The sequence below is a fragment of the Colossoma macropomum genome, unplaced genomic scaffold (assembly GCF_904425465.1).
Source record: "Colossoma macropomum unplaced genomic scaffold, Colossoma_macropomum, whole genome shotgun sequence".
Lineage (NCBI taxonomy): Eukaryota > Metazoa > Chordata > Actinopteri > Characiformes > Serrasalmidae > Colossoma > Colossoma macropomum.
The window spans coordinates 4,241,799-4,265,547 of NW_023494792.1; the positions used below are offsets into that span (position 1 = coordinate 4,241,799).

Below are 23,749 nucleotides of genomic sequence, written 5' to 3' on the forward strand. Positions count from 1 at the left end.
TAAATAGGCAGGCTTTATGGGAGACAGAACAGCAAAGCCACAACAGACACTTCAGTTTCAGCTCACCAAATTGAGTCTCAAACATGAAAGGACCCCGCCAATATTAATTGCAGGCCTTGAATCACACCATGGATCTCTGCTAAGAGCAGCCTGGTGCTGGCCATTCCGCAGGCCTCATGCATCACTTCTATTATACATTACATCAATCAGACACCCCGGATTCATTAAGATGACTTATTCGCCCAGCCCACGAGCTCATTACAGAGCATTCCGATGCCAGTCACAGCTCCAGCAGAGCCTGTTCACAGTTCAACACCCTTCACCCCATGGGGAGAAAACAGCTCTGCAACTTATCACGCAAAACCAATTAATCAGGTGTGAAGCTGAACTTCATAGCCTTTAGCCTCTCTATTATTCAAGTTTAAAGCAATATCTAACCTAAAAAAGAAATCTTAGTATTAAAGGTACGAGTCCAAGCCCAGAGAGAGGAGAAGGGTCTTCTGACAGTCAGTCAAGCCACCTACTGAATTCCAAGTCTGTCCGAATGAGTCATGGTCCTGGGTAATGGGAGGCGGGCTCCCGAGTAAATGAGGCAGCCTAGGTCCATGCAGCTGCAGTTCTGGACAGCCCAGTGTAAACTGGCCACATGTGGGCAGGGCAAAGCAGCATGACAGGCCAGACACCTGCCTCCGAATTCATCTTGACCCAGGCAGCCTGTGCAGCCTACTGTGAGTCTAATAGAAAAAGACACACTCATCTCCTAGAGCCTTCTTGTTCCCTGAGCTTTCAGAAAATTAACTACTTTCATTCCCACACAGACTCCCTCACTGCCTGGATTTGATCCTTCAGCCCTTCTCTCCTGTACCTCAGTGATCCCTGCGCTGGGCCGCACTTCATCATGTTCAACCCAGCATATCAATGAAGCACTGCGGTACAATAGATTACTGGAAATAATGCTTTAACATTGTGTTAAAGCCTAATGTAATGTATTGTTTGGTAAAGCCAAATCCGTGGTTGAAAATAAACAGATGAAGACTGCAGCATAATTCAAAGCTATTCAAATTTAGACTGTCAAAGAGAGATGTGAAAGAAACTGTGCATATCTCATAGAAAAATTCCCATGAGAGCGAAACTTCCTGCAAGGAATCTTTTCTTAGTTGATTCACTTTGAGTGTGCATGTCTTCCCCTTAGTCCATCGGTGTGACTGTTGGAGCCATTTGTGTCATTGTGCAGTCTAAACCCCGCATTTTACTCTTGGCTGGCAAAATGCATCCAAACTTGTCAAACTTGTCAAAGTGTGGCAACTTTCCAAGCTTGATAAAAGAGATGTTGTGATCTCTGAAGCTGAAACTTTCTGTCACTCAGAGAACACAATCAAGAAATGAAAAGAGAGGAGTCGTAGACACTGGGAATCTTTTTGCACCTGCTTCCGATAAAATGGAAGAAACGGAAGAACCAAAAGCCTGGAGATGAGACACGACAAGGCTCTTATTATTGAGAGCCCTTCTCCTCATGGGCACAGCGACAGTCTTATCAGGTGTGCAGCAGAAATCATGCCAGAAAATCCCTTTTTCCTGTGTGAAAGGTGGACACTCCTCCCCCCCTGCTGTGAGGCTGTAAGACTCAGTAGCCCATGAAGGGACATCAGCCCTGCTGCAGGACAAGACGCTGGACCAGCACTCACCTGCAGCTCGGCCAGACCGGTAGTCCTTGTACATCATGTGTTAAAAAGAAATCTGGTCCTGCTTTCTCCTCTCTCTGAGGAGTGGCCCTGTTAAGGAAAAAGAAAATAAATGAATTTATTAATAAGCAAGCAATCCTTTTACATAGTAAACCTGCCCCCATACTGTCTACTACATTCAATAAGGTTTCCACAGCTCAGGGACAGTCTTTTCTAAATACAGTTACACTTAAAATGTTTTTCCCCATCTTTTTGATAAGACAACTTAGTGTTGAAAAAAGGGACTAATTCATCATCACAAAAGGTGCACAGAGGTCCAAAAATTTCAATAGGCAAGCATTGTGGAATACACTTTATTTATAGCTAATTGTTTGCAAAATACAATCCTACAACTTTGGGCCCAACATACTGAGCCTCTTGCGCCAGTTTCAAGTGCAAATTTGACGCATTCTGCCCATATGTTATGTATGAAACTAGCGCTCAAACCTGAACATGTAGTTTATGGGCCATATGCAAGGTAAAATGCGAAACCTGCTTCTCCTTCTCATGCATGTGCTTTTGAGGGAGGGCTGCGCAAAAACATGGGATGATCATGCAAAAAGTGGGTGAATATGCATCTGATTATACATTCCATTTGTTTTACTGAAGTTTGAGCAACCCACGGCGTCAGGTTTTGCATCGATTTAACTGCACCTTTTAAAACAGGTCTGAAGTTTTTTTTGGCTCTAGTATCTTACCATATTTTGTAAACCCTGCATCTCACAAGTGAGCAGTTTGTGTGAGAAGCTGCAGTCTCGGTAAATTGAATGTTAATTTCATATGCATTGAGCGTGTATTTTGTGGTCCCATCAAGGCACATTTTTGTGCTCTACCTGCACTTGTACATCTGGCCCTCTGTTGTACTGTTTTCAAAGCCACTAACTTGGGAATATGTGGACAAAACACAAACGGCCAGTAGCTGGAAAAAAGGTTGAAACTTTTTTTGACATGAGCCAGTTTGAGTAAAAGTAGTCAAAAACTCCTAAGAAACTACTTCAGCCAATGTAAAACAAAACTGAATTATAAATAAAAGTGGAGCACTTCTGTAGTACATTTTCACCAGCTAAGAATACAGTGGTCATTTTTTTCCACCCAGTGATGTCTGAGATCAGAAACTTCAAACTGAAGAACCAGAATCTGAAAAACCTGAGAAAAAGAATGAGGAAGAACCGGAGAAGACAAATGTGAGGCACTGAAAACTAAAACAACCAACACAAACCGTAAGCACACCCAGAACACTGACACCTCCAATATTTCACAGCAGAGATCCCCATGGATTACACAAACGAAGACGTATTTGCACTAAGGTCAGGGTTCAGCAGTCACTGTTTGACTGTAACAGTTTTCTGTGCAGAGCTGATGGATGGGCTAACGCCAAAGAAGCGTGTCAAAATAAAACGTGTGTAAAGTGTGCATGTTTTCTGGGCTCTGTGAGCTGCCCTTCTTCCTCAAATAGCAATTAGTTTGCGAGCCACCTGTCATTTCCTCTCTTGCCCAACCCCACACTACAGTAATGACCCTGATCTCTACCGAGCCGTCTCTGACCTCAGGTCTCCTGCTAGCAAGACCTCAAAGACACAGCTGCTGTAGCGATATATCTGAGCAAGTCTGTGTATAAAGCTTCACCTCCCAACCAGAACAGCTGCCAGGATGGAAAATGACTTCAAAAACCAAATGTAAGCTAACTCTGTTCAAAGTGAGTACATATTCTCACAGTACAAGGAATTTACATGCATGACCCGGTTAAGCTAATAAAGTAACATGTCATAAATGAGGCCTAGTAATTAATATTATAAGCTTTCCTTTCCCCCTTGTAAAGTATTAAATTAACAGATCAGTCTGAGGTTAGAGTGAATCAGCACAGTACGCCGCAATTAAATTTCAACTTGTAAATACACCAAATTCAGGTACAACAAAAACCACACAAGAGTGATCATGTGGGAGCTTACCAAATTACCTAGAACATATGTTATAAATTATGCTTATTACAGCAAATTTCCACCAACCTCTTATCACAAGTGCAATGAAGCAGTAATTATAGCATTAAATCAATGCATAACTGAGTCAAATAATTAATGAAATCATTCATTAGGCAAAAATTATCCCTATGGAACATGATGCACAGGGTGGAGGGATTCGATGGGGCTTAAAAAACATGGTAGCAGCTGGAGTGTTTCGAATCCACAGGCTTGCGGTAGGTCGAGCTTCAGAATAACGGCACTCTATCAGTCAATGAGGGCTGTCGATACATAGTCTGACCTTGATGATAATCTTATAGTTGGCCCTCTTCATTTGTGCTCGACTGACTCTTAGTCAAAGTGCTTCGTCCATATTCTGAGAAGTGAGCCTCTTTTGAGGTCAAGGATGCAGACAGAGGACAGTTATCGCTCACATGCTCTGTTACTGAATAAAAAGTTGCCACTGGCACTGAAAAACGCACATTTCAGAAAAATGATAAGTCACAATTTTATCAAAATGAGATAAAGAAAGAGACCCAGCACTGAATGGGCTACATAAAAAGACCTTTTAACCCTCACAATTTTGAAATGCCTCAGAAATATGAAATCATCTTTTTCATTAAAATGTGTCAAATCGTAAAACCAATCTATCAGCGAAAGTGTAATGGTTCTTGGAGACAAAAGAAGCAGAACTTTAAGACAGGTGTGATCACTCTCATCACTAGGCAAATTCTAGCACAGGTTTTGATGAGATGGCTCCAGTCTCCCTTGCTTCCTTTGACAAAGAGAATGGGTACCATCAAAATAGGGAAGACATACAAAATAAGCTGCTATTAGAAATTTACTAAGGAAGAGATGCTTAATGCATAATCAGAAAGTATGTATTCACAGTCTAGAAACATACTTAGCACCATGTAAGATCTTTCTTACCAAATGCTATAAGGCTCTACGAGTCTCCTTACTGCAGCGATGGTACTGATCTCCTGCTGTCTGAACTGTGCTGAACCACATCACTATATCACCTCTCCTGTTAATACACTGTGCAATATCATAACCTGCTACTGTAATGACACTTTCACTACGCAATTTAGTTTGTAAACACTGCTGATATTAATTTTCAAAGTTATGCTTATATTCATTGTGTTGTAACTACCTCATATCACATATGTGCAATGCCTGCTCTCATGTAAATACAACAAATCTGTCTTATATGCTATGTAAATATGCATTTTTTTTTATTCCTATTTTATTTCTGCCTACAATATGTAAGTTTACGTGCAATTATATGTCTTGCTACAGTAACACTGCAATTTCCCTTTGGGATCAATAAAGTTCTATCTATCTATCTATTTAACACAAGTACGTGAACGCAGATGCTTTGTCCTACACGAATACAGTTTTCTGTGTTGTTGTGTTCTACACAAGGCAACGCTACCAAGAGCAATCTGCCTTGTGAACATTAAAGCAAGGGGCACAACAGCAACAGCCAAGCCTGGACAAACTGTCTTGTACCGCCAGCCTGCTTTCTACCAGTCAGCTGTCGTAGCATACGAGCAGCTGGACGAGCCTCTAACAGACATGGTTCGCTCACGTAAACACATATGATACATAAACACCTCTTCATTCTGACACAACAGGTAAAGCAGCTCACACTTCTCTACCATCCACATGTTCAGGTGTTGAGGCTGTTGGAATAACAGCAGATCCCTTTCTGATTGGCCTTTTATCGTCCCCTTGAGTACTGAATGTTTTAACCACCACAGGAACATAAGAACGCACAGTGAGTTTGTATAATGGGACTGTGCATTTTCAATGTGTTGGCTGCGCATCGTATATTTCTGACCTTAACCTTCACAGCAGCAAAACTAAATAAGAAAAATGAGAAGCGTTTAGCTTCTCTCAGAGTTTCAGCACTGAAAATCGCTTAGAAAATTAAAAAAATCTGCACCAAACAGTGGCTACATTCGTTTCATAGCACAGGTGTACACATCAGATCCAGGAATTAATTAGATGTTATTGCAGTTTCTGACATCAGACTGAGTGGATGTATTAAAATAAAAGAGTAGGTCACTCGAACTACAAGAACAGGAAATCTCAGAACTCTACATTAATCCTGCAAGCACAAGAATGATGACGGCCTAATTGCTGGTTATGCTTTATCTTGACGTTTATGCCTTTCAAAACTTAATTGAGGCAATCAATAAGAACCTTCATAACTGTTAATTACAAAACAATCTTATCAGACTGTATACTGTACAGGCCTATCACATAATGTGTACAAACAGTAGTGCTCCCCGCACTCCTTCTGTTCACAGAATACTGAGACACCCGGATACCCATGTGTCTTTTCTCATGGTTAGTGACAGCCTACAACCATTCATTCCACGATGTGGATCCGAGTGGAGAGTTTATTCTTCTCGAAATGTTATGACATGAATAAGTGGGTCTGCTAGACTACAGACAGCAGAGATCAGTGGCCCTCCCCACATGAGCAAGCCGTTATCGGAGCGAGTCAACATGCCCGCATTGTGATGAAGCGATTACACATCAGCCCATCTGAGATCATCCGTCTTAGCCTCAGCACACTATGGCCACATCACACATTAACCACATACTGAGAGCATTAGACGCTTTTTAAACATGACATTTTATACTCCATTATTTAGTGTTTATTCCACAAAATCATATACAGTGCTCTGAGTAGTTAAATAAATGATTCAATTGAGAAAGTGCTTGTTCAGCTATAAATTCTAGAGCTTCTGGCACGTACATCTCAGAAGCTCCTTTCACACTTTTACAAGGGAATTTAACATAGCTAAATGGGAACGGGTTACATGTGAAGGTGAGTCAAAATCCCAGTAAGACTAACATGGCAATTTACCTGCACAAGACCTAGTACAATTTCCGAGAAAGTGCAGAAAACACTCATGTATGAACCGCAGCCTTTACATTAAGTGGAATGTGCAACATTTGTGTTTTTACAATTGAGTTTTCAGTCGTTGAGAAAAATGAGTAAGAAATAAAGCAGCTGTTGGCCACTCATGCTGAGGACATTACATCAGAATCATAATCACAATCAGAATCTTTATTAGCCAAGAACCAGATGTTCAAGAAATTTCTCTTGGGGCAGGCATCAACATAAAATTAGGTCCAATAAAGTAAATATGGTAGCTTGTTCAAGAAATGCTTTTGCATGTTAGTTTCAGGTTATGCGTTCTCTAGCCTTTACTGCACTTGATTCATTTTGCTAACGACTCTTACTGTGGAGGGCCGCCCAGGGGAAGTGTTTGTGAGAGTGCCTGAGAGAGAGAGAGAGAGAAAGAGAGAGAGAGAGAGAGAGAAAGAGAGAGAGAGAGAGAGAGAGAGAGAGAGAGAGAGAGAGAAGAACTGAGTCAGAGAGTGAACTGTTGGAGAAAGAACTCTGCTTATGTATGGCATAGCTGTGGCTGACAACAGCTGGAGAATAAAGCACCACAACTTCTATACTGTAGCAGTAAATACTACAACATAGAATAAACGAGTACGAAAACAGATGTGCAATGGGAATTATATGCAGTTACAATCAAGTAATGAAGCACGTTTTGCAGTAAGTACAGCTGAAGATGTGCAGAGTGGTGAATATATAATTAGATATGTTTATATACTACATACACTTGGAATAAGTTAAAGTGCATGACTTCAGTAGAGGAAAGGTCCTCATTCAGAAGGATTATAGCATAATATATACAGTGAATACAGTGGATAGGTACATTACAATGTGTGTAATAAAGTACATGACCAGCTGTTTAAAGTAGAGAAATGTGAGAAGATCATGTGTAATGGGTCATTAGTTAAAATAACAGGAAAAATCTGCACTCAGTTTGAATTCCAGGTTCAGAAAAATCTTTGGCTTTCATTGACATTATTAAATAAATAAAAATGTAGACTAGAGGGAGTCAGATATTAATACACAAATAGTATATATGAAAGTAAATACTATTCTCAAAGTCACAGTAAATGGCCTGGCAAACCCATTCACTTACAAGCTCGAGACTGCTTCTTTCTGTAAAAGGAAACATTTTCACCCAGTAGCTTTATTTATTCATTCATTTATTTATTTATTTAGAGTAACCAATGCCTCTATAGCCTAAAATCTCAACCTACAAATGTCACAGCCGGCTGAGTTAAAGTGTCTAGCCAACCCCAGGAGAGCTTTCATCATGGTCATGAACACCACTCTTGCTCCACTCTCCTTTCAAGTTCTGTCACGGTCATTCCATTGTAATAAATTCCACGCTTTTCCCCCTGTTACCACCCGCCCCTGCTGTGTGTGTATATATATATATATATATATATATATATATATATATATATATATATATATATATATTACACATACTGACCATGCAGGGTATAAATGTCTCTTACTGTGAATAGCTAAGTGAGTAAAAGATGACCTAATTTCTAATAAGCATAAAGTTAAAGATGAAACATTTCTTTAATTTCGTATGCAAGATTACTTTGGTCTGAAGCAAAACTTTGGGCACCCTGCATGGTCAGTACTCAGTAACATTCCCTTTGACAAGTATCACAGCTTGTAAATGCTTCTGTAGCCAGTTAAGAGTCATTTCAATTCTTGTTGGGATTTTCACCCACTCTTCCTTGCAAAAGGCTTCTGTGAGATTCTTGGGCTGTCTTGCATGCACTGCTCTTTTGAGATCTATCCACAGATTTTTGACGATGTTTAAGCTAAGGGACTGTGAGGGCCTTGGCAAAACTCTTAGCTTGAGCCTCTTGGGATGGTCCATTGTGGATTTTGAGGAGTGTTTAGGATTATTATCCTGTGGTAGAAGCCATTCTCTTTTCATCTTTAGCCTTTTTACAGATGTTTGGTATTTAATTGAATCCATTCTTCCATCTACCAATGAAATGTTCCCTGTTCCACTGCCTGCAAAACAAGCCCAAAGCATGATCAATCCACCCCTGTGCTTATCAGTTGGAGAGGTGTTTTTTCATGAAATTCAGTACCCTTTTTTCTCCAGTTTTATTTGACCTTCATCAGTTCACAGTACTTTACAAAATGCATCAGGTTGGTTTAGATGTTCTTTTGCAAACTTCAGACACTGAATTTTGTACACGAATCTTGCTTAAAATGTTGAAAAGAATGTTTCATCTTTAACTTTTGGAGATCAGTTCATCTTCCACACACTTAACTATTCACAGTAACAAATTGTGCATGTCATCATATAAACATAGATCAACTAATCATATCTATTAAATTGCTAACTAAACAAAGAGAAAGTAATATACACTCACTGAGCACTTTCTTAGGAACACCTGTACACCTGCTCATCCATGGAATTATCTAATTAGCCAATCGTTTGGCCACAGTGCCGTGCATAAAATCATGCAGATATGAGCCAGCAGCTTTATGATTTAGACCGTGGCATGATTGTTGGTGCCAGACAGGCTGGTTTGAGTATTGCTATAACTGGTAAGATCTTGGGATTTTCATACACAACAGTCTCTAGAGTTTACTCAGAAAAGTGCAATAACGGAAAAAACATCCAGTGAACCGCAGTTCTGCAGACGAAAACACATTGCTGATAAGAGAGGTCAACAGAGAATGGCCAGACTGGTTCGAGCTGACAGAAAGGCTATGGTAACTCAGATAATCACTCTGTAAAATTGTGGTGAGTAGAAAAGCATCTCAGAACCTTGAGGTGGATGGGCTACAACAGCAGAAGACCACAACAGTTTCCACTTATGTCAGCCAAGAACAAAGCTCAGGCTGCAGTGGGCACACACTCACCAAAACTGGACAGCTGAAGACTGGAGAACCTTAGCCTGGTCCGATGAATCTCAATTTCTGCAGACATACAGATAGTAGGGTCAGAATTTGGCACCAAAAGCATGAATCCATGGATCCAACCTGTCTTGTGTCAACAGTCCAGGCCGGTGGAGGTGGTGTAATGGTGTAGGGAATGTATGTAGAGTCCAGGGTACCAGGGTGCCTTTGGCAGACTAAACCGTGCTTGCAGGAGAACTAGATTATTCCAGCACTCACAAACTAACAAAATAGCAAAGTGGAACACCACGGTTCCCCTGGAAACAAGAATTTACTCGTACTGTGCATACATGGATGTCTTTCTAGCACCTTTTCATCACAGCCCAAAATCTAAATGCCTGTTTTACTCTCAAGGACTGTTTGCCAGAGTCTTAAGCACTGCAATTTCTCCTCACCTTCAAAATCTGACTTTGTGGAGGGCTTCTTTTTAGACATACGAGAGCTTCCGTAATGCAGGTAATGATTCTGCCTGTTCTCTTGTTGTACATTGTGGTTTGGATTTCACTGGATTTGCCTGCCATAACATTAAGAAAAGGAACATTCAACATTCCGATGGAAATTCAATCTTAGGCAAATGAAGAACATTCAATACTCCATTATCCACAGCCGCCGTGACCAGAAAAAACAACCAGCCACTTTGCGTATAGAAAGGAAGTGCGCCCAAAATGGCCTTTTTAGCTGCAGTTATTATCCTCATATGTCACTGTCATAGCAACAACAAGCTGCAGCAACGGAAAGGGCAGATGGCACGTCAGAACATTGTTAAATGCAAGGATTTACAGACATCTGGGTACTCACTGTGATAAACAGATGCAGTATATTTTGATATTGATGTTTGAAGACAGAACACAGGCACAGGATATATTTTTACAACAACAACAACTAGGACTACATGTCATGTCTGTCAGCTTGATGATGTGGATAAAAAAAGAAAGAAGATCTCACTCTTTAGGAGAACTCACATTTCTCAGCGACAAGTCATTACGATTTTAGAGTGACAACAAACGTGAGCACTGCGCAACAGAACTAAAGAAACAGATGCTAATCCCATGCCACTACGACAAATTTGTCAGTGTTGTTTTAATGACTAGTAGTAAGTTACTGAAATGAAAACAAGAATGACTGACTCAGAAAATGGGACACTGCAAAGTATCACTCACATTTACACAATGTGACACACGTGACATTAGTAACTGACGCTGAAATACATTCAGATGTAGTCAGGATTGCAATATCAGAGATGCTCAGAAGTCGCTTCGCTGGAGCACGAATCGAGTCTCGAGTCTCTGGGGTTCAGGTCCAAGCTGAGTCTCAAGTCTTTAGTAGAGAACTTTTGCTTTTTTATTAGATGCAGGCATTGGAAACTGTCAGGATCGACATCAAACAACATGTTTTCATTATAGAAAAACCTTCAGCTTGTAGGACAGAACTGAAGCGCTATGCAGTACATGCTGTGTATAAGTTTAGTTAGTTTTAAAAGAATGTGATCTGTAACTTCAGCTAGAAAAGCTGACAACTGCAGCTAAATTAGCTATTGCACTAGCATACTTGCTAACCAAACTACATGCTAGCAAAACTGATACGCAAATTAACATGTAGGTTTGGACAAGAAAGGTTTCACTGACTTACTGCATTAAGGTTGGTGCTCCTAAATTGGCCAGTTTTGTTTGAAGTGTTTTTTTTGCTCAGGTTGAAATTGCATGAGCCTTAAGTCTTAAATCTTAAGATCCTATACCTGAGTCGAGTCGCAAGTCAGTTAACATGCAACTCAAGGGTAACTCGAGTTTGAGTCACTGACTCAATTCCCAATCTCTGCAAAATATACAATACTAATGAATGGTGGCATGGAAGTCACATAACGAAAGTTGTATGCAAAAGTTTGAACACCCCTGATCAAAGTACATGTTTTGTTGATCTTCTAAGTGAAAACAAGTTAACACATCCTCTACGCTGAACACATGTAATATAACATTTTTCTGCAAATTTTATTTCACAATTTGTTGTGCTCAATTATTGGATTTAAAAATAATATCAAAATGTATGAGTGCACAACATAATGGCAGTCAATATATTATTGAGTAACAAACTGGAAACTGCTATAATCTCATGATATCGGATAGATGATAACTGCACCAATAACTAGCACTCTTTTATTAGGATTGACAGAGATCCATGCAGGAACACCAATGATATACCTTTAAGAGCACATGGACAAAAGTGCTAATGCTACAGTCTCCTATTGTTATGCCTGGCTCTGGATAAGAGCATCTGATAAATAAAGTAAAAATTTTGAAAAAATAATGTTTGCAGTAACGTCAAGTCTTTCAGTTATTTAGAGTAATGGCATCATGGCTATTTAAGATTAATCATATACTAATCTTTAGAGTTCTAACTTATCCTACACTCTCTGCACTTCATATATGGATAGTAGTGTAAAGTGTAAATTGATAAATAAATACATAAATAAATAGTTACTGATCTCAGTATTGGCCACAACAAGGTGTTTAAATATTGGATATCATCATCAGCCCTACCAGTGTATCCCTATCAAAATGTATAAAAACCAGTCAAAAAAAATGGACCCAGCAACTGATTTTTTCTTAGATGTTAATAGCAAGCGGACAGCTCGACTTTTTCCGTATAACACTGCAGATGGTTTTTATACAGTTGATCTCACTGAGAATTCACCTTTTACTGGACGACCTGTCATAACACAGTCACACACAAAACCACAGTAAAAGGCATCTGCATTGACCATTATCTTCCTTTATTCTTTGGCCAGTTCAGTCAATCCAGAGCCCTCTGGGACTCAGAGGTGCAGCAGAAATTAGACTGCCCAGAGTGATGGTGTTTGTGCCATGACATGCCTGACCTGGGGCCCAAACATACAAAGCAATTTCCAAAAAACCTTCTGTAAGAATGACTACCTCAGGGGCTGAATTACATGCAGATCCTCTGAACTTTTCTTTTAATGGGATAATTGCTAACCAAAACCACAGCCGCAAAATGAAAAACATTTTCAACATGGTGAGGTGCAGAGAAAAGTCTGGGACTGAAGAGGAATGAAGATTCACAAGAAGAAACATAAACCTTTCTACAGTATAACCAATCATTTGCAGTCTATTTCCATTCTCAAATTTATAATATGATATATAATTTTAAAAATATTGCATATTCATAGTCCATAGTCCAAAGCCCAAACAGTACTACAAAAACCTCTATACTTATGGCCTCATAGCCTAGATATAATTCATTTAAAAAACTTGTTCAGAACATCTACAGTTTAAATAGGCACTGGTATTTTTTCCTTTCAAGAAGCCTCAATAATTAACCTTTTCAACTCCTTGGAACCACCGGTGGTTCCAAAACGCACTTCGTCATATTCTTGATAACTTTCATATTTCATAAGCTACATTCAAAAGGTGGGGGTCATATGAGAGCTGTAACCGTCTGTTTTCCAGTCAAACAGATGGGTAATGTAATTTTAAACCCTTATTATAAAAGAAGCTGACCTCAAATTTTTTTGTCTACTGAATGTCAACCCATTTTTCCACAAATCTGGGCTATAAACAGATGGCGTCTCTTCAGTGATCTGCTCTGTAAAAATTATTTTTATAAAAAATACAAAGAGCATCTAACATTTTTGGCTTTCAGCAGTAAATTGTAAGCATATAGCAATACGTGTATGATCATAAAACACATTTTCTGTTAATTTGAGGGGAGCTTTTACAAAAAATAAAAAAAATAAATAAAAATAAAAATTTACAGCTATTTCATGCAGTTACTGAATAATTTGCCTTACGATTTGGTCATGTAAATTGAGATGGACAAACCAAAATATATCCTGGTCAATAAGAGGTTAAACATAATACTGTATACATTTTTCACTGACCATTCTTTACCTTTATTACAGCTACCATTCTTTTCTGGAGACTAGCTTTCAGTTTTTCAAAGAAATCTGTGGAGATATTTCTCCATACTTCACGCAAATACCTCCAAAGTTCAGTGTTAGAAGTTTCTGCTTCTCACAATACAAGTAATCTCAATAACAAATTTAGACTCTGTCAGTCCATAAACCTTGCTTCCCATTTGCAGTGTCCAGTTTTCTTGCTCTAGTGCAAATCTTCTTTTTTGTCTATTTCTTTTTCTCAGTAAGAGCTTCTTGACCGCTCCACATCCTTTCAGATCCATAGTGTTGAGCTGTTTTCTCAAAGTGGACGGACAGACAGAAACATCTGTGGATTTTTTAAATATATGAAGTGGAGCTTGATTTTCTCCTCTCTCTCAAAGATGAAAGCTTTAAGCACTGTTTATCTGATGGTGACAGTTTTAGTGATCTACCACATCTTGCAGACCTGTTATTAGTCCCATTTTCTCTATATCTTTTAATAAACTACAGTTCTGGAAACTCTTGTCTCTCACTTATTTTTCTTTGACTTTCCCCTTCTTCAGGCAAGTGGATTATCTTATATCTAATCTCCTCAGAAATGTCTCCTTTATCTGTTTTAGATGCACAAGAAAGACATTTCTGAGGCAGTTAAGGTGTGTTTGGTAGCTGCTTGTGTGAATGTTAGTGTCTGAAGGAGAAAATAATATTAGTGAGAGCTTTGAGAAGCTTGTTGGGAGGACACAATGCTACTGTTTGGCTTAAGGTTTGGAAGGATGGAAGAGTTAAAGTGGCAGAAGGTGCACAAAAGCAAAGAGTGCACAAATTAAATACTGACTGATATGATACTAGGCTTGGAGACTGTTACATATATGTTTCCTGCTTTTCTTTCTGAAACTGAAAAATGACTCATTTGCATTTATAGTCGTTTTGTCTGCATATTGAATGAGCAAAATGCCGGTCTTTGACTTTCACATAGTACATTATAAAAAAATGGTTCTTCAAGGGTTCTTTAGTAAATGCCATGGACACTCAAAGAACCATTTGAATGCCTTAATGGTTCTTTGAATGGTCAAATGGTCCTTCTCTATGATGGAAAACCATTTTTATATGTTACTTTAAAAAACCCTTTTAAAATGTAACATAAAGCACCAAAAAGGGTTCCGCAATTGTTAGTATTGTATTTCACTGGCACAGCTTTACATCCTAAAGATCCCAGCTGCGTTGGCATATAGCTGCTTAATGATGAGCAAAATTGCAGAGTCACAAATTAGCCACTTAACTAGACAGTGCAAACAGGTTCTAGGGCTAAACATCTAATTACATTCATCATGATAAGTACTGTTGCTCTCAAAAGAAAAGTGATATTATTTTTGGGTCATATAATCCAACACTAATTAGAAAGAAGTACAATTTTTCCATGGCTGCCTAGACAGCAAGTCTTCTGAGACAGGATGAGAAGCCTAAAGGCTCTCGCAGACTGGTCATGGCAGGCATGCATCCCAGACGCTGATACCAACTCCACTGCTTTTTTCAGCTGAGGTATCTCCCATCAGTGCCACCATCTGCCACTGCAACTTAGCATTCAGCTACGGACTTTCAACTCTATTAATATCCCTGGAGCACTTGTCAATCATTTTAGCTTATTAGCAAGAAATCATGAACCTAAGAAACCACAACATAACACTGAAAATCCTGCTTTGCTCAGAAACCCCTTTTTAGTACTGATGTACATGCTAGTAACATAACAGCACCAGTTCCAAACAGATACGTCTTCAAGAGAAAAAGGTAAATAATTCACATTACCAAAGTAAGATCTGCACAACAATATTAAGAACTGGCCTTGTGCTGGTGCGTGTACTGTAATGGGCTGTAATAGCTGCCACAAGAAGCTAATTTTCTCTGTGAATTACAGAACATCTATATTTAAAAATAGAGCTAATGATAATAGCCTTTATTTATATAGCACTTTTTGTACAGTGCACAAAATGCAGCACTAAAATGCAGCTCAAAGTGCATTACAATGAGGATGGCACATAAAAGCCAGTATAAGAGATGAAACTGAAAATAAGAAAGATAAAACGAGAAGACATAATTGAACCAAAAAAAAGATGTACTATAAATTCCAAAATAAAGTAGTTATAAAAGTAAATAAGCACAAAAAATAAAATAATAAAGAAAATGGGGAAAAACAAGGAATTGTAGTTTAGAAAAAAAATGTATATGTATATGTATGTATATAAATGTAAGAATATAAAATGTAATATAAAACCAAAAATTAATAAATAAATAATCGCTCATAAATGTGTTAATTGACAAAATCAATAAAACTAGAGGAAAGTTAAAGTAAAAAGATATGTTTAAAGCTTTTTTCAAAACTGCTCACTGAAGATGTCTTGTAGGCGAATGTGCTAAAAACAGCCTCACCATGTCTTCTGAAAGTAATTCTGTGTTTAATGATCTTAGACATTACTGTGAAGCATATTCAGTTAGACAATCTGACATAAAGGAAGGTGCTAGTCCATTAATAGATTTAAAAACAAATAAAAGGACTTTAAAGTGTATTCTGTATTAAACATGAAGCCAGAGAACTGCTGCCAATATCGGAGTCATATGTTTATTCTTCCATGTTTGAGTGGAAAAAGCATTCTGTACAAGCTGTGATTTGCTTATACTCTATATTTTTTGGGTATGCCAGTGAACGATGCATAATGACAATCCAAATGGGAAAAACGAAAGCATGATTCAACATCTTAGCATCATACAATTGGAGATTAAGCCTGATTTTGGAATTTTGGTTATGCTATTTGACCTAAATCCAGCAAAGACACAGAGCTATCTATACAACATCTTGTTCTGCCTGCTCATCTCCATGAATCCACATTTCATGTTCTGTGTAGGACTCAAAACACATTTTGGTTTGTACAGTCAGGGTTATGAACAACGGACAGAAGGTAATTTGTAAGCACTAAATCGTTTTCAGGGGCAAGATGGTGCTACAAGGAAAGACGTCTGTTCTCCAAATAGAGAGTAGCCTTTAAAACGGTGCATTTTTCTTAGTGCATTTTTCTCAGAGCATTTCAAAAAGTGTCGTCTTTGTTGTTTCTGATTGGCCAAGAACCAGAGGCCCTGTGTTTAACAGCCGTGTGCATATGTTGCTTTGGGTCTACCACCAATGCACAGGTCTGAGGAAATCATTCACAGCTGTCTCTAGTGGCCCAGCCAATGGGTTTGGCAGGTTGAAAAACCTGGCAACATGCAAGGACAATGAATTTCACCACAGAAGAAAATAAATACCTCTCAATATAAGTGAGAGAAGAAAAGCCATGAAAATACATGGCAAAGTTAAACCCAATCTAAAGCTCCAAATTTATATGACATAACATCTGTCTGCAGTTAAACAAGTGTATTTTTCAGGACATTTCACCATATTTCAGTATCTGAGTAGTCAGTCTCAGCATGTGTGAGCCAAAAAAGTATTCTTGTTCCAAAATCTCAAATGGTCATTGGCTGTCCAAATTACATTCCGTATACATGTTACTAAGGTCAGCACTTCTTGATTTGTCTGTACTCTTTTGCAGTCAGTAAAAATACACACTTCACCTCATAGTCATTTTCGGTTTAAGCCACATCCACTTTCAGGTTGCCATTTAAAAGAAGGTATCAGAAAAAATGATCATAATCAACAAATTTTGTATGACCCCCAGCCCTAAAGACGCCCAGACAATACTGTGTTAGGAACAATGTAACAAACACTGGCAAATCTCCTATGTTTCCCTAGCAACACTGAAAAAACAGCCATTGGCTGCTGTAAATGGGCAGAGATCTACAGACGATAAGCTTATGAATAATTCAAACTCGTTGAACATACCTCAACACTTAGTTTATTTCATCTCTCCTTCAAACTAAAATTGTGCCTGCAATTACCCCACAGTGACACAATGAAGACATTTTCTCTATTCACTGGGTACAAAAAAAAAAGAACGTGTGGCGCAGAACGGCGAAGAACGATGAGGAACGGCAAAGAACGAGGCGCTCTTCAATTATACCTGCTATAAGGGAAGATATAACCCTATTCCCTGCGAACGCCTCCAACTTCCTGACAACATGATCAAAGCATGATTTCACACAAAAGTCTAGCAAGATACTCACACTATCATTTTGTGAACCAGTGCCAGAGCATGTGCATGAAAAAGCAACATAAAATTAGAAAAGGAAAACTTGTGAACCACCTTTGTCAAGCAGGCCTGACATTTTCACGTCAATTAAAATACAACCTGTGCTATACGACACAGACTCTCAATAGTAAAATAAAAAAGTCACACTTGAACTCACATTTGAATCTGAAAGGCCAAAAATCAGTAAAGAGCATAAAGCTATTTAAGACAATTTAGAACACTTTCTTTGACAATGAAAGCTTCCAGCAGCGAGACATAAACCAATAATCCATCTAAAGCATGTTCAAGTCTGGAAACAAGATCCCTCAAATTACACTTAAGAAATATTTTTTTTCTGTAGAAAGCCACAACACACTGGAGTAATCATTCTTATGCTCCTAATCTTACACCACTACTGTGAGGGGAACTTATCATGAGGAAAAAAATGTGAAGGGAATCACGGCACTGGTGCTGATTTAGTTGCGAAAGCAGTTTTAAATGCGTTTTGGCAATGCTTGCAACTATCAGTTGCCAAATGACTGGAGGAGTAATAAGAAAAACAAACAAAGGAGGGAGCAGAAGCAGAAATGAGTACCAAAGTTAACATGGCCTAAAGCTTTATATCAAGTTTGGTGTCTCTAGTACAAAAATAAAATACTCTGTGGTGGTGGCGATGTTGGGGGTTTGAAAAATGGCAAGCAGTTTATCTGTATCATCTATAAAATGAAGAATGAAACACGATGAACCAAAGGGACACAGCAGACTATCAGGAGCAGTAGTGTAGGACAATGGCCTGAAGCGTCAAACCGAGTTCGGTCGCTCTGCTTTTGCGGGGGAAGAAGGCTGAAAAAAAATGCAGCCATTACATTGATATCACAAAAAAGCACTGCAAGTTAAACACACATAAAGTGAGGGAGTAAAGTGGCGACTGCTTGCTTTGAGCAGATAGGAGGAATGAAAGAAGAAAGAATAAAAGAGAGGCACACAAACCCATAAATTGCTTATACTAACTGTATACCTGCGTATTTGTGCCATGCCAGATCCATGGTCTAAGAACTGCTCTTTCTGAAAACGCGCCGGTAATGGTTGTCACTCTGGGTTCTCCAAAGAGGTCACAGCTTTACACCCCAGGCATACAATTTCTGCAGATGGTGCTACAGTCTAAGCCAGTTTCAAAAGATATACTGAAGGTTAGGCAAGAGTCCATTTTAAGCTAATGAATGTATGAACCCTTACTGGTAAGGTCATTCACATGGACTGTCAAACAGTATTGTCAGTATATATTGCATTATATATTGCAGCAGGGAAAGTACCTGTCCCTAGGGCTGGGCGATAAAGTTAAAACATGTATATAGAAAAATGTATATGACATTGCGTTAGCGGCAGTGCTAAAAGATGTGATGGCTGGCTTCACGTGTCCCAGTTAAGTAGCTTTGCGTGATGAAGGGAGACCTACCCAGCGACTGTAACTGGACACAACTTAAACACAAAAATTGGGTGAACATAAAAAAGTGTGAATTTTTCAATCAGAAGAGCCAAAATTTTGACTAAACATCCTTTAAATGCAAAGAGACCTGGAACTAGAGCTGGGCGATACGGCCAAAAATGTTATCACGATAAACAAAATTCATATCGTTCGATATCGATACATACCGCGTCAAATGTCAAATCATTATTTCTTTCAAGTTTGAAGGCTGATTTTTGCTCCCTGGGTAGTTAATTGCTGTTTTAAACTATCCTTTATGGTCGGAACACGACAAACACTCAAACAGTGGAACATTTCACAAATCTGTCATGGGAGAGTGGGAGAAAGTGTCTGGTGAGCTGTTTTTACCAGCTGGAAAAGCATGGCTATTTTGTAATAGTCATAATATAAGAAAGAAAAGATTATTTTTAGCTGGTGACGAGCGCTCGGCTACCCCGTTACACATGACATCACAGTATTCAGACACCAGCTAGCGACGACTGGATTTCTCTATACTATCGTAGTAGTTTAAGGGGTGAACCGCAAAATATCAACACCAGACAAACAGAGTCCTCCTTTTAGGTGCGTTTAAACTGAAAGCAGTGCTTTTGTGTCTTGTCTGATCTACAGTCTCATTAATTCTCTGTGTTGTAGAGTGACAGAGCGCTGCGTCAAGTTAGCCAGCTGCTAAAAACAGCTAGCTTGGAGAGATGGCGCTCTCCCGCTCTCCAGTGCCTCACAGCTTCCTCAGTTCACTTTCGTTTAAATCAGGGCTGTAATTTACATGAACCCACTTCTTTCACTTTCGTTGCTTGGGAATGCACTAATACTTAAATATGACTGTCTGAGCGCTGTAACAGCGCTGTAGTTGTGAGGATTGTGATTTAACTCTGCTAAAGCTGGTTAGGATGTAAGGAAAGAGGTGAGTTCGCTGTAGGACAGTACAGATACACCACTGACCTCGTCACTCACACTCGGTCACAGGAGAGCAGATCGCCGGTCGCTCCACTCAAACAGGGAATGTATAACTCCGCGTTTCAGGCGTTGCTAAAAACTCATCTTACTCGTGGCCCCCTCCCTCTCTAATCATGTAGAAAAACTCTGAAGTGCGCCCTCTCCTGGCGACAGCAAAGTAGTGTCGTTTTCCTTGCAGTAGAGCAATGAGAATGGTGTATTATATCAAACATTTATCGAACATGTCGTATCGCTCTATCGAGGAAAAGTTATATTGCGATGCTTATCGTTATCTTATCGTTTCTATTTTAATAAAACACTGCAATATTCATAACGTGGCTTAATTTTGTATCTCTAAAAAATCATCACAAATATGTTGTAAATATTCAACACATCACCAGTTTTCAATCCATCACCTCAGTTTTAGTTTCTAAGGCATAATATTCTTTTGAACATTTTTCCTGGTAAATTTTGTTGAGTTTCAGCCAGAATAGCAATACAATCAACCCATTTTTGATGCAAATAGCCTAAGTTAGTTATGAATTAGTTATGTTAGCATTAGGTAACTAGTGCAACATAATGATAGTCATATTTTGTGTTGTGCTCATGTCATACTTTTGAGCATCAGAGAATTAGGTACATTTACATGATTTCTACATTATAATATCCCAAAAATCTACTCTCAGAATAGCATTACAATGTATTAATACATAGCAAATTCCAAAAAAAGTTGGGACAGAATGTGAAATGCAAATCAAGACAGAAAGCAGTGATTTGTAAACTACACTTTGACCTGTATTAAAACAAAAGCAGTACAAAGATAAATGTTCTATCTTATGGACTTCATTGGATTTTGTTTTATAAATATTTGCTCAATTTAAAACTGATACCTGCAACACGTTCAAAAAAAAGGTTGGGACGAAAGCAATTAAAGACTACAAAGGTTGTTAAATGTTCAGAAAACACAAAAAAGAAGTGTCCAAGAAGCGCTTAGCCCTTTATAAGCAAGAATGGGTTGAGGCTTGCCACTTTGCTAAAAAATGCATGAGTAGATAGTCTAGTTATTAAATAATAACATTCCTCACTGAGCAATTGCAAGGATTTTTCACCCTCTACAGTGCATAATACTATCAAAAGATTCAGGAAATCCAGAAAAATCTCTTTTTTGCGCAAAAAGTAAGGCCGAAAATTACAGGTGAATGGCCGCGACCTTCGATCCCTCAGACTGCACTGAAAAATGCATGTTTACTTGATGGGCTTCTCTGGGCTTGAGCTCATCTTAAATGGACAGATGCACTGTTGAAATGTGCATTATGGTCTGAAGAGCCAACCTTTCAGATTGTTTATGGAATTAATGAACTTCATGTTCACTGGGCCAAAAAATGAAAGGTCCATCTAGATTGTTACCAGCATAAAGTTCAAAAGCCAGGGTCCATCATGGAATAGGGGTGCATTAGTGCCCATGACATTGGTAACTTGCAAATCTGTGAAAGCACCATTAATGTGGAAAGATATTTTGGAGTAACATATGCTTCCTTGTAGATGCTGTCTTTTTCAGTGACATCCATGCTTATTTAAACATGACAAGGTCAAGCCACATTCTGCAAGTGTTAAAACAGCATGGCTGCTGTGTGAGTGCTAGACTGGCCTGCCTGTCTCCTATTAAAACCATGTAGCACATTATGAAGTGCAAAACATGACAATGAAGGCCCCATACACTTGTGCAGCTGAATATTTGTATAACTGAAGAACAGCAAAGAATTCCGCTTTTAAAACTGGACCAGTTTGTCTCTTTGGTCCCCAAATGTTTTTTGATGTCTGCTAAAAGAAAGCTGATGTAACACAGTGATAAACATGCCTTTGACCCTTTTTTTGGAACGTGATGCAGGCAAATTTGGAACAAGCATTTATTTCCAAAAAATAAATAAATTTCATCAGGTAAAACATCATATATTTTCAACGGAATGCAGGTCAAACAGAATGTACTATTCACTGCATTTTCTTTTTATTGCCATTTCACATACTGTCCTTTTTGGAATTGGGTTTGTAACAATAACCAATTAAATCCACATTAAGCGTGAACAGATGAAGACTTAGCTGCTGATAAACTAGGTCTACTTTTTAAATGGCAACGCTGATGTGTTTCAGAGGAGCAGAGCATTTTATATTCTCTTCTCTTCCCACCGTTTACCCCACAACTATCCTCCCCATCTTTACAGAGTGGAAAGTTTGCTTGGAGCCAAGCATTAATAATTCATTGTTTGCAGTGGACACAGTGAATACCAATTCCCTCATATTGCAAAGCATTATCATCAAGGCTGATTGCAGCACCTAAGGTCATTAACTTCATCTATAGCAATGTGCCTGCACATCCAAAATGGCCAGCATAGACTGCTGACACCAAGGTTATGCTATACCGTCTCTTACCAAGTGGGATTGCACGTCTGCCTGCCAGAAACACAAAAAAAGTAGGGGGAAGGAAATTACATCGTAGGGTTCAAATTGTTTTCACATTAGACATGCTCTCTACCCTCTGCAAACATGGACTGTGCCTTGCCCTTCGCAAAAGAAGAAAATCAGAACAGAGGAATTGGTGGTAGGAGCACTGCTTATTCCAATGCACCACACCAATAAACCATTACAACAGGGCTAAATGCACATTAGAAGGTTAGAGAGACATGATAGTTGAAATTTTTTAATCACTCCATCCTTCCCACATATGTGGTGGTCTGTTGAAACCAGTTAAAAAACAACACAGAACAAAATATTTTGGTGAAAAAACTGGTTTTACATTTCGTTTGCTTTCTATAGTTTCTAAAACATGACTAATTATTTTTTGAGAGCTTGAATTTTTTTTCAAAACATAAGTGAGGCAAAGCGACAGCAGACTAGCCTTTTAGAATTCACCTTGCTATTGTGTTAATAAATATTTTTCAAAAACTTAATTTCACTGAAAATGTTGATCAATTTGATAGTTAAAATATTTGAAAAGCCACTGAATAACTAGATTTTTAACCCCTTTTATGACTTACTTCTGGGCATCAGTTTTTATTAGTAAGAAGGGAAACATATTTTGTGTATGAAGTAGCGCACAGCGGCATCACATCTAAAGGACGCAAGATAATCTGTCTGCACGATAAGCAAAAACAGCAGTTGTTATCAAATCAGTGAAATGGTCCAACAATATCTCAAAGGCAGAGCTGTCGAGTCCATTCCTCACTGTCGGTATTCTCAGTTGATAAGTTTGGTCTAAATTGTCCAGTGCAGTCCAAATAAGTTTCCTTCTGCTCTGGTTTACTAGCTAGCATGTTCTCCACTGTGTTATATATGTCATATATGTTATACACTGTGGATATTCCGAGAATCACAGAGCGTGCTCCAGTATTAAGAGGTTTTAAGCGACTCTAGCAGCACTGCTGTATCTGATCCACTTGTACCGGTGCCACACGCCACCACCACGTCAGTGTTACTGCAGTGCTGAGAATAACCCACCACTCAGATAATACCTTCTCTGTGGTGGTCCTGACCACTAAAGAACAGGGTGAAAGGGGGCTAACAAAGTATGCAGAGAAACAGATGGACTACAGTCTGTAATTGTAGAAGTGTACCTATACGGTAAGCGGAGCTGATAAAGTGGACAATGATACAAGGAGGTGTACCTAATGAAGTGGCCGGTCGGTGTAAGCTCCAGCAAACATACAAGAAAGAAATTAATAATAATAACCATAAAGATCTTTGTTATAATACTACTAATAAAAATACTACTACTGCTACTACTACT

At 38.8% G+C, this 23,749-nt stretch overlaps 1 protein-coding gene across 7 annotated transcripts in view; it reads right to left on the reverse strand.

The window, feature by feature from the left end:
- Nucleotides 1–23,749, reverse strand: part of enox2 (ecto-NOX disulfide-thiol exchanger 2) — a 262,213-nt gene that overhangs the window by 188,545 nt on the left and 49,919 nt on the right. For 4 of the 7 annotated variants that reach the window (XM_036575624.1, XM_036575627.1, XM_036575628.1 and 1 more), the window contains one exon: nt 1,686–1,772. The exons of 1 other annotated variant lie outside the window; for it this stretch is intronic. In XM_036575624.1, coding sequence (XP_036431517.1) covers nt 1,686–1,722 — 37 coding nt within the window. In that variant the 5' untranslated portion in view covers nt 1,723–1,772. Of the gene's footprint in view, nt 1–1,685; nt 1,773–6,940; nt 6,979–9,470; nt 9,528–23,749 lie in introns of all 7 variants that reach the window. 2 more of the 7 variants (XM_036575626.1, XM_036575625.1) reach the window with 2 other exon arrangements.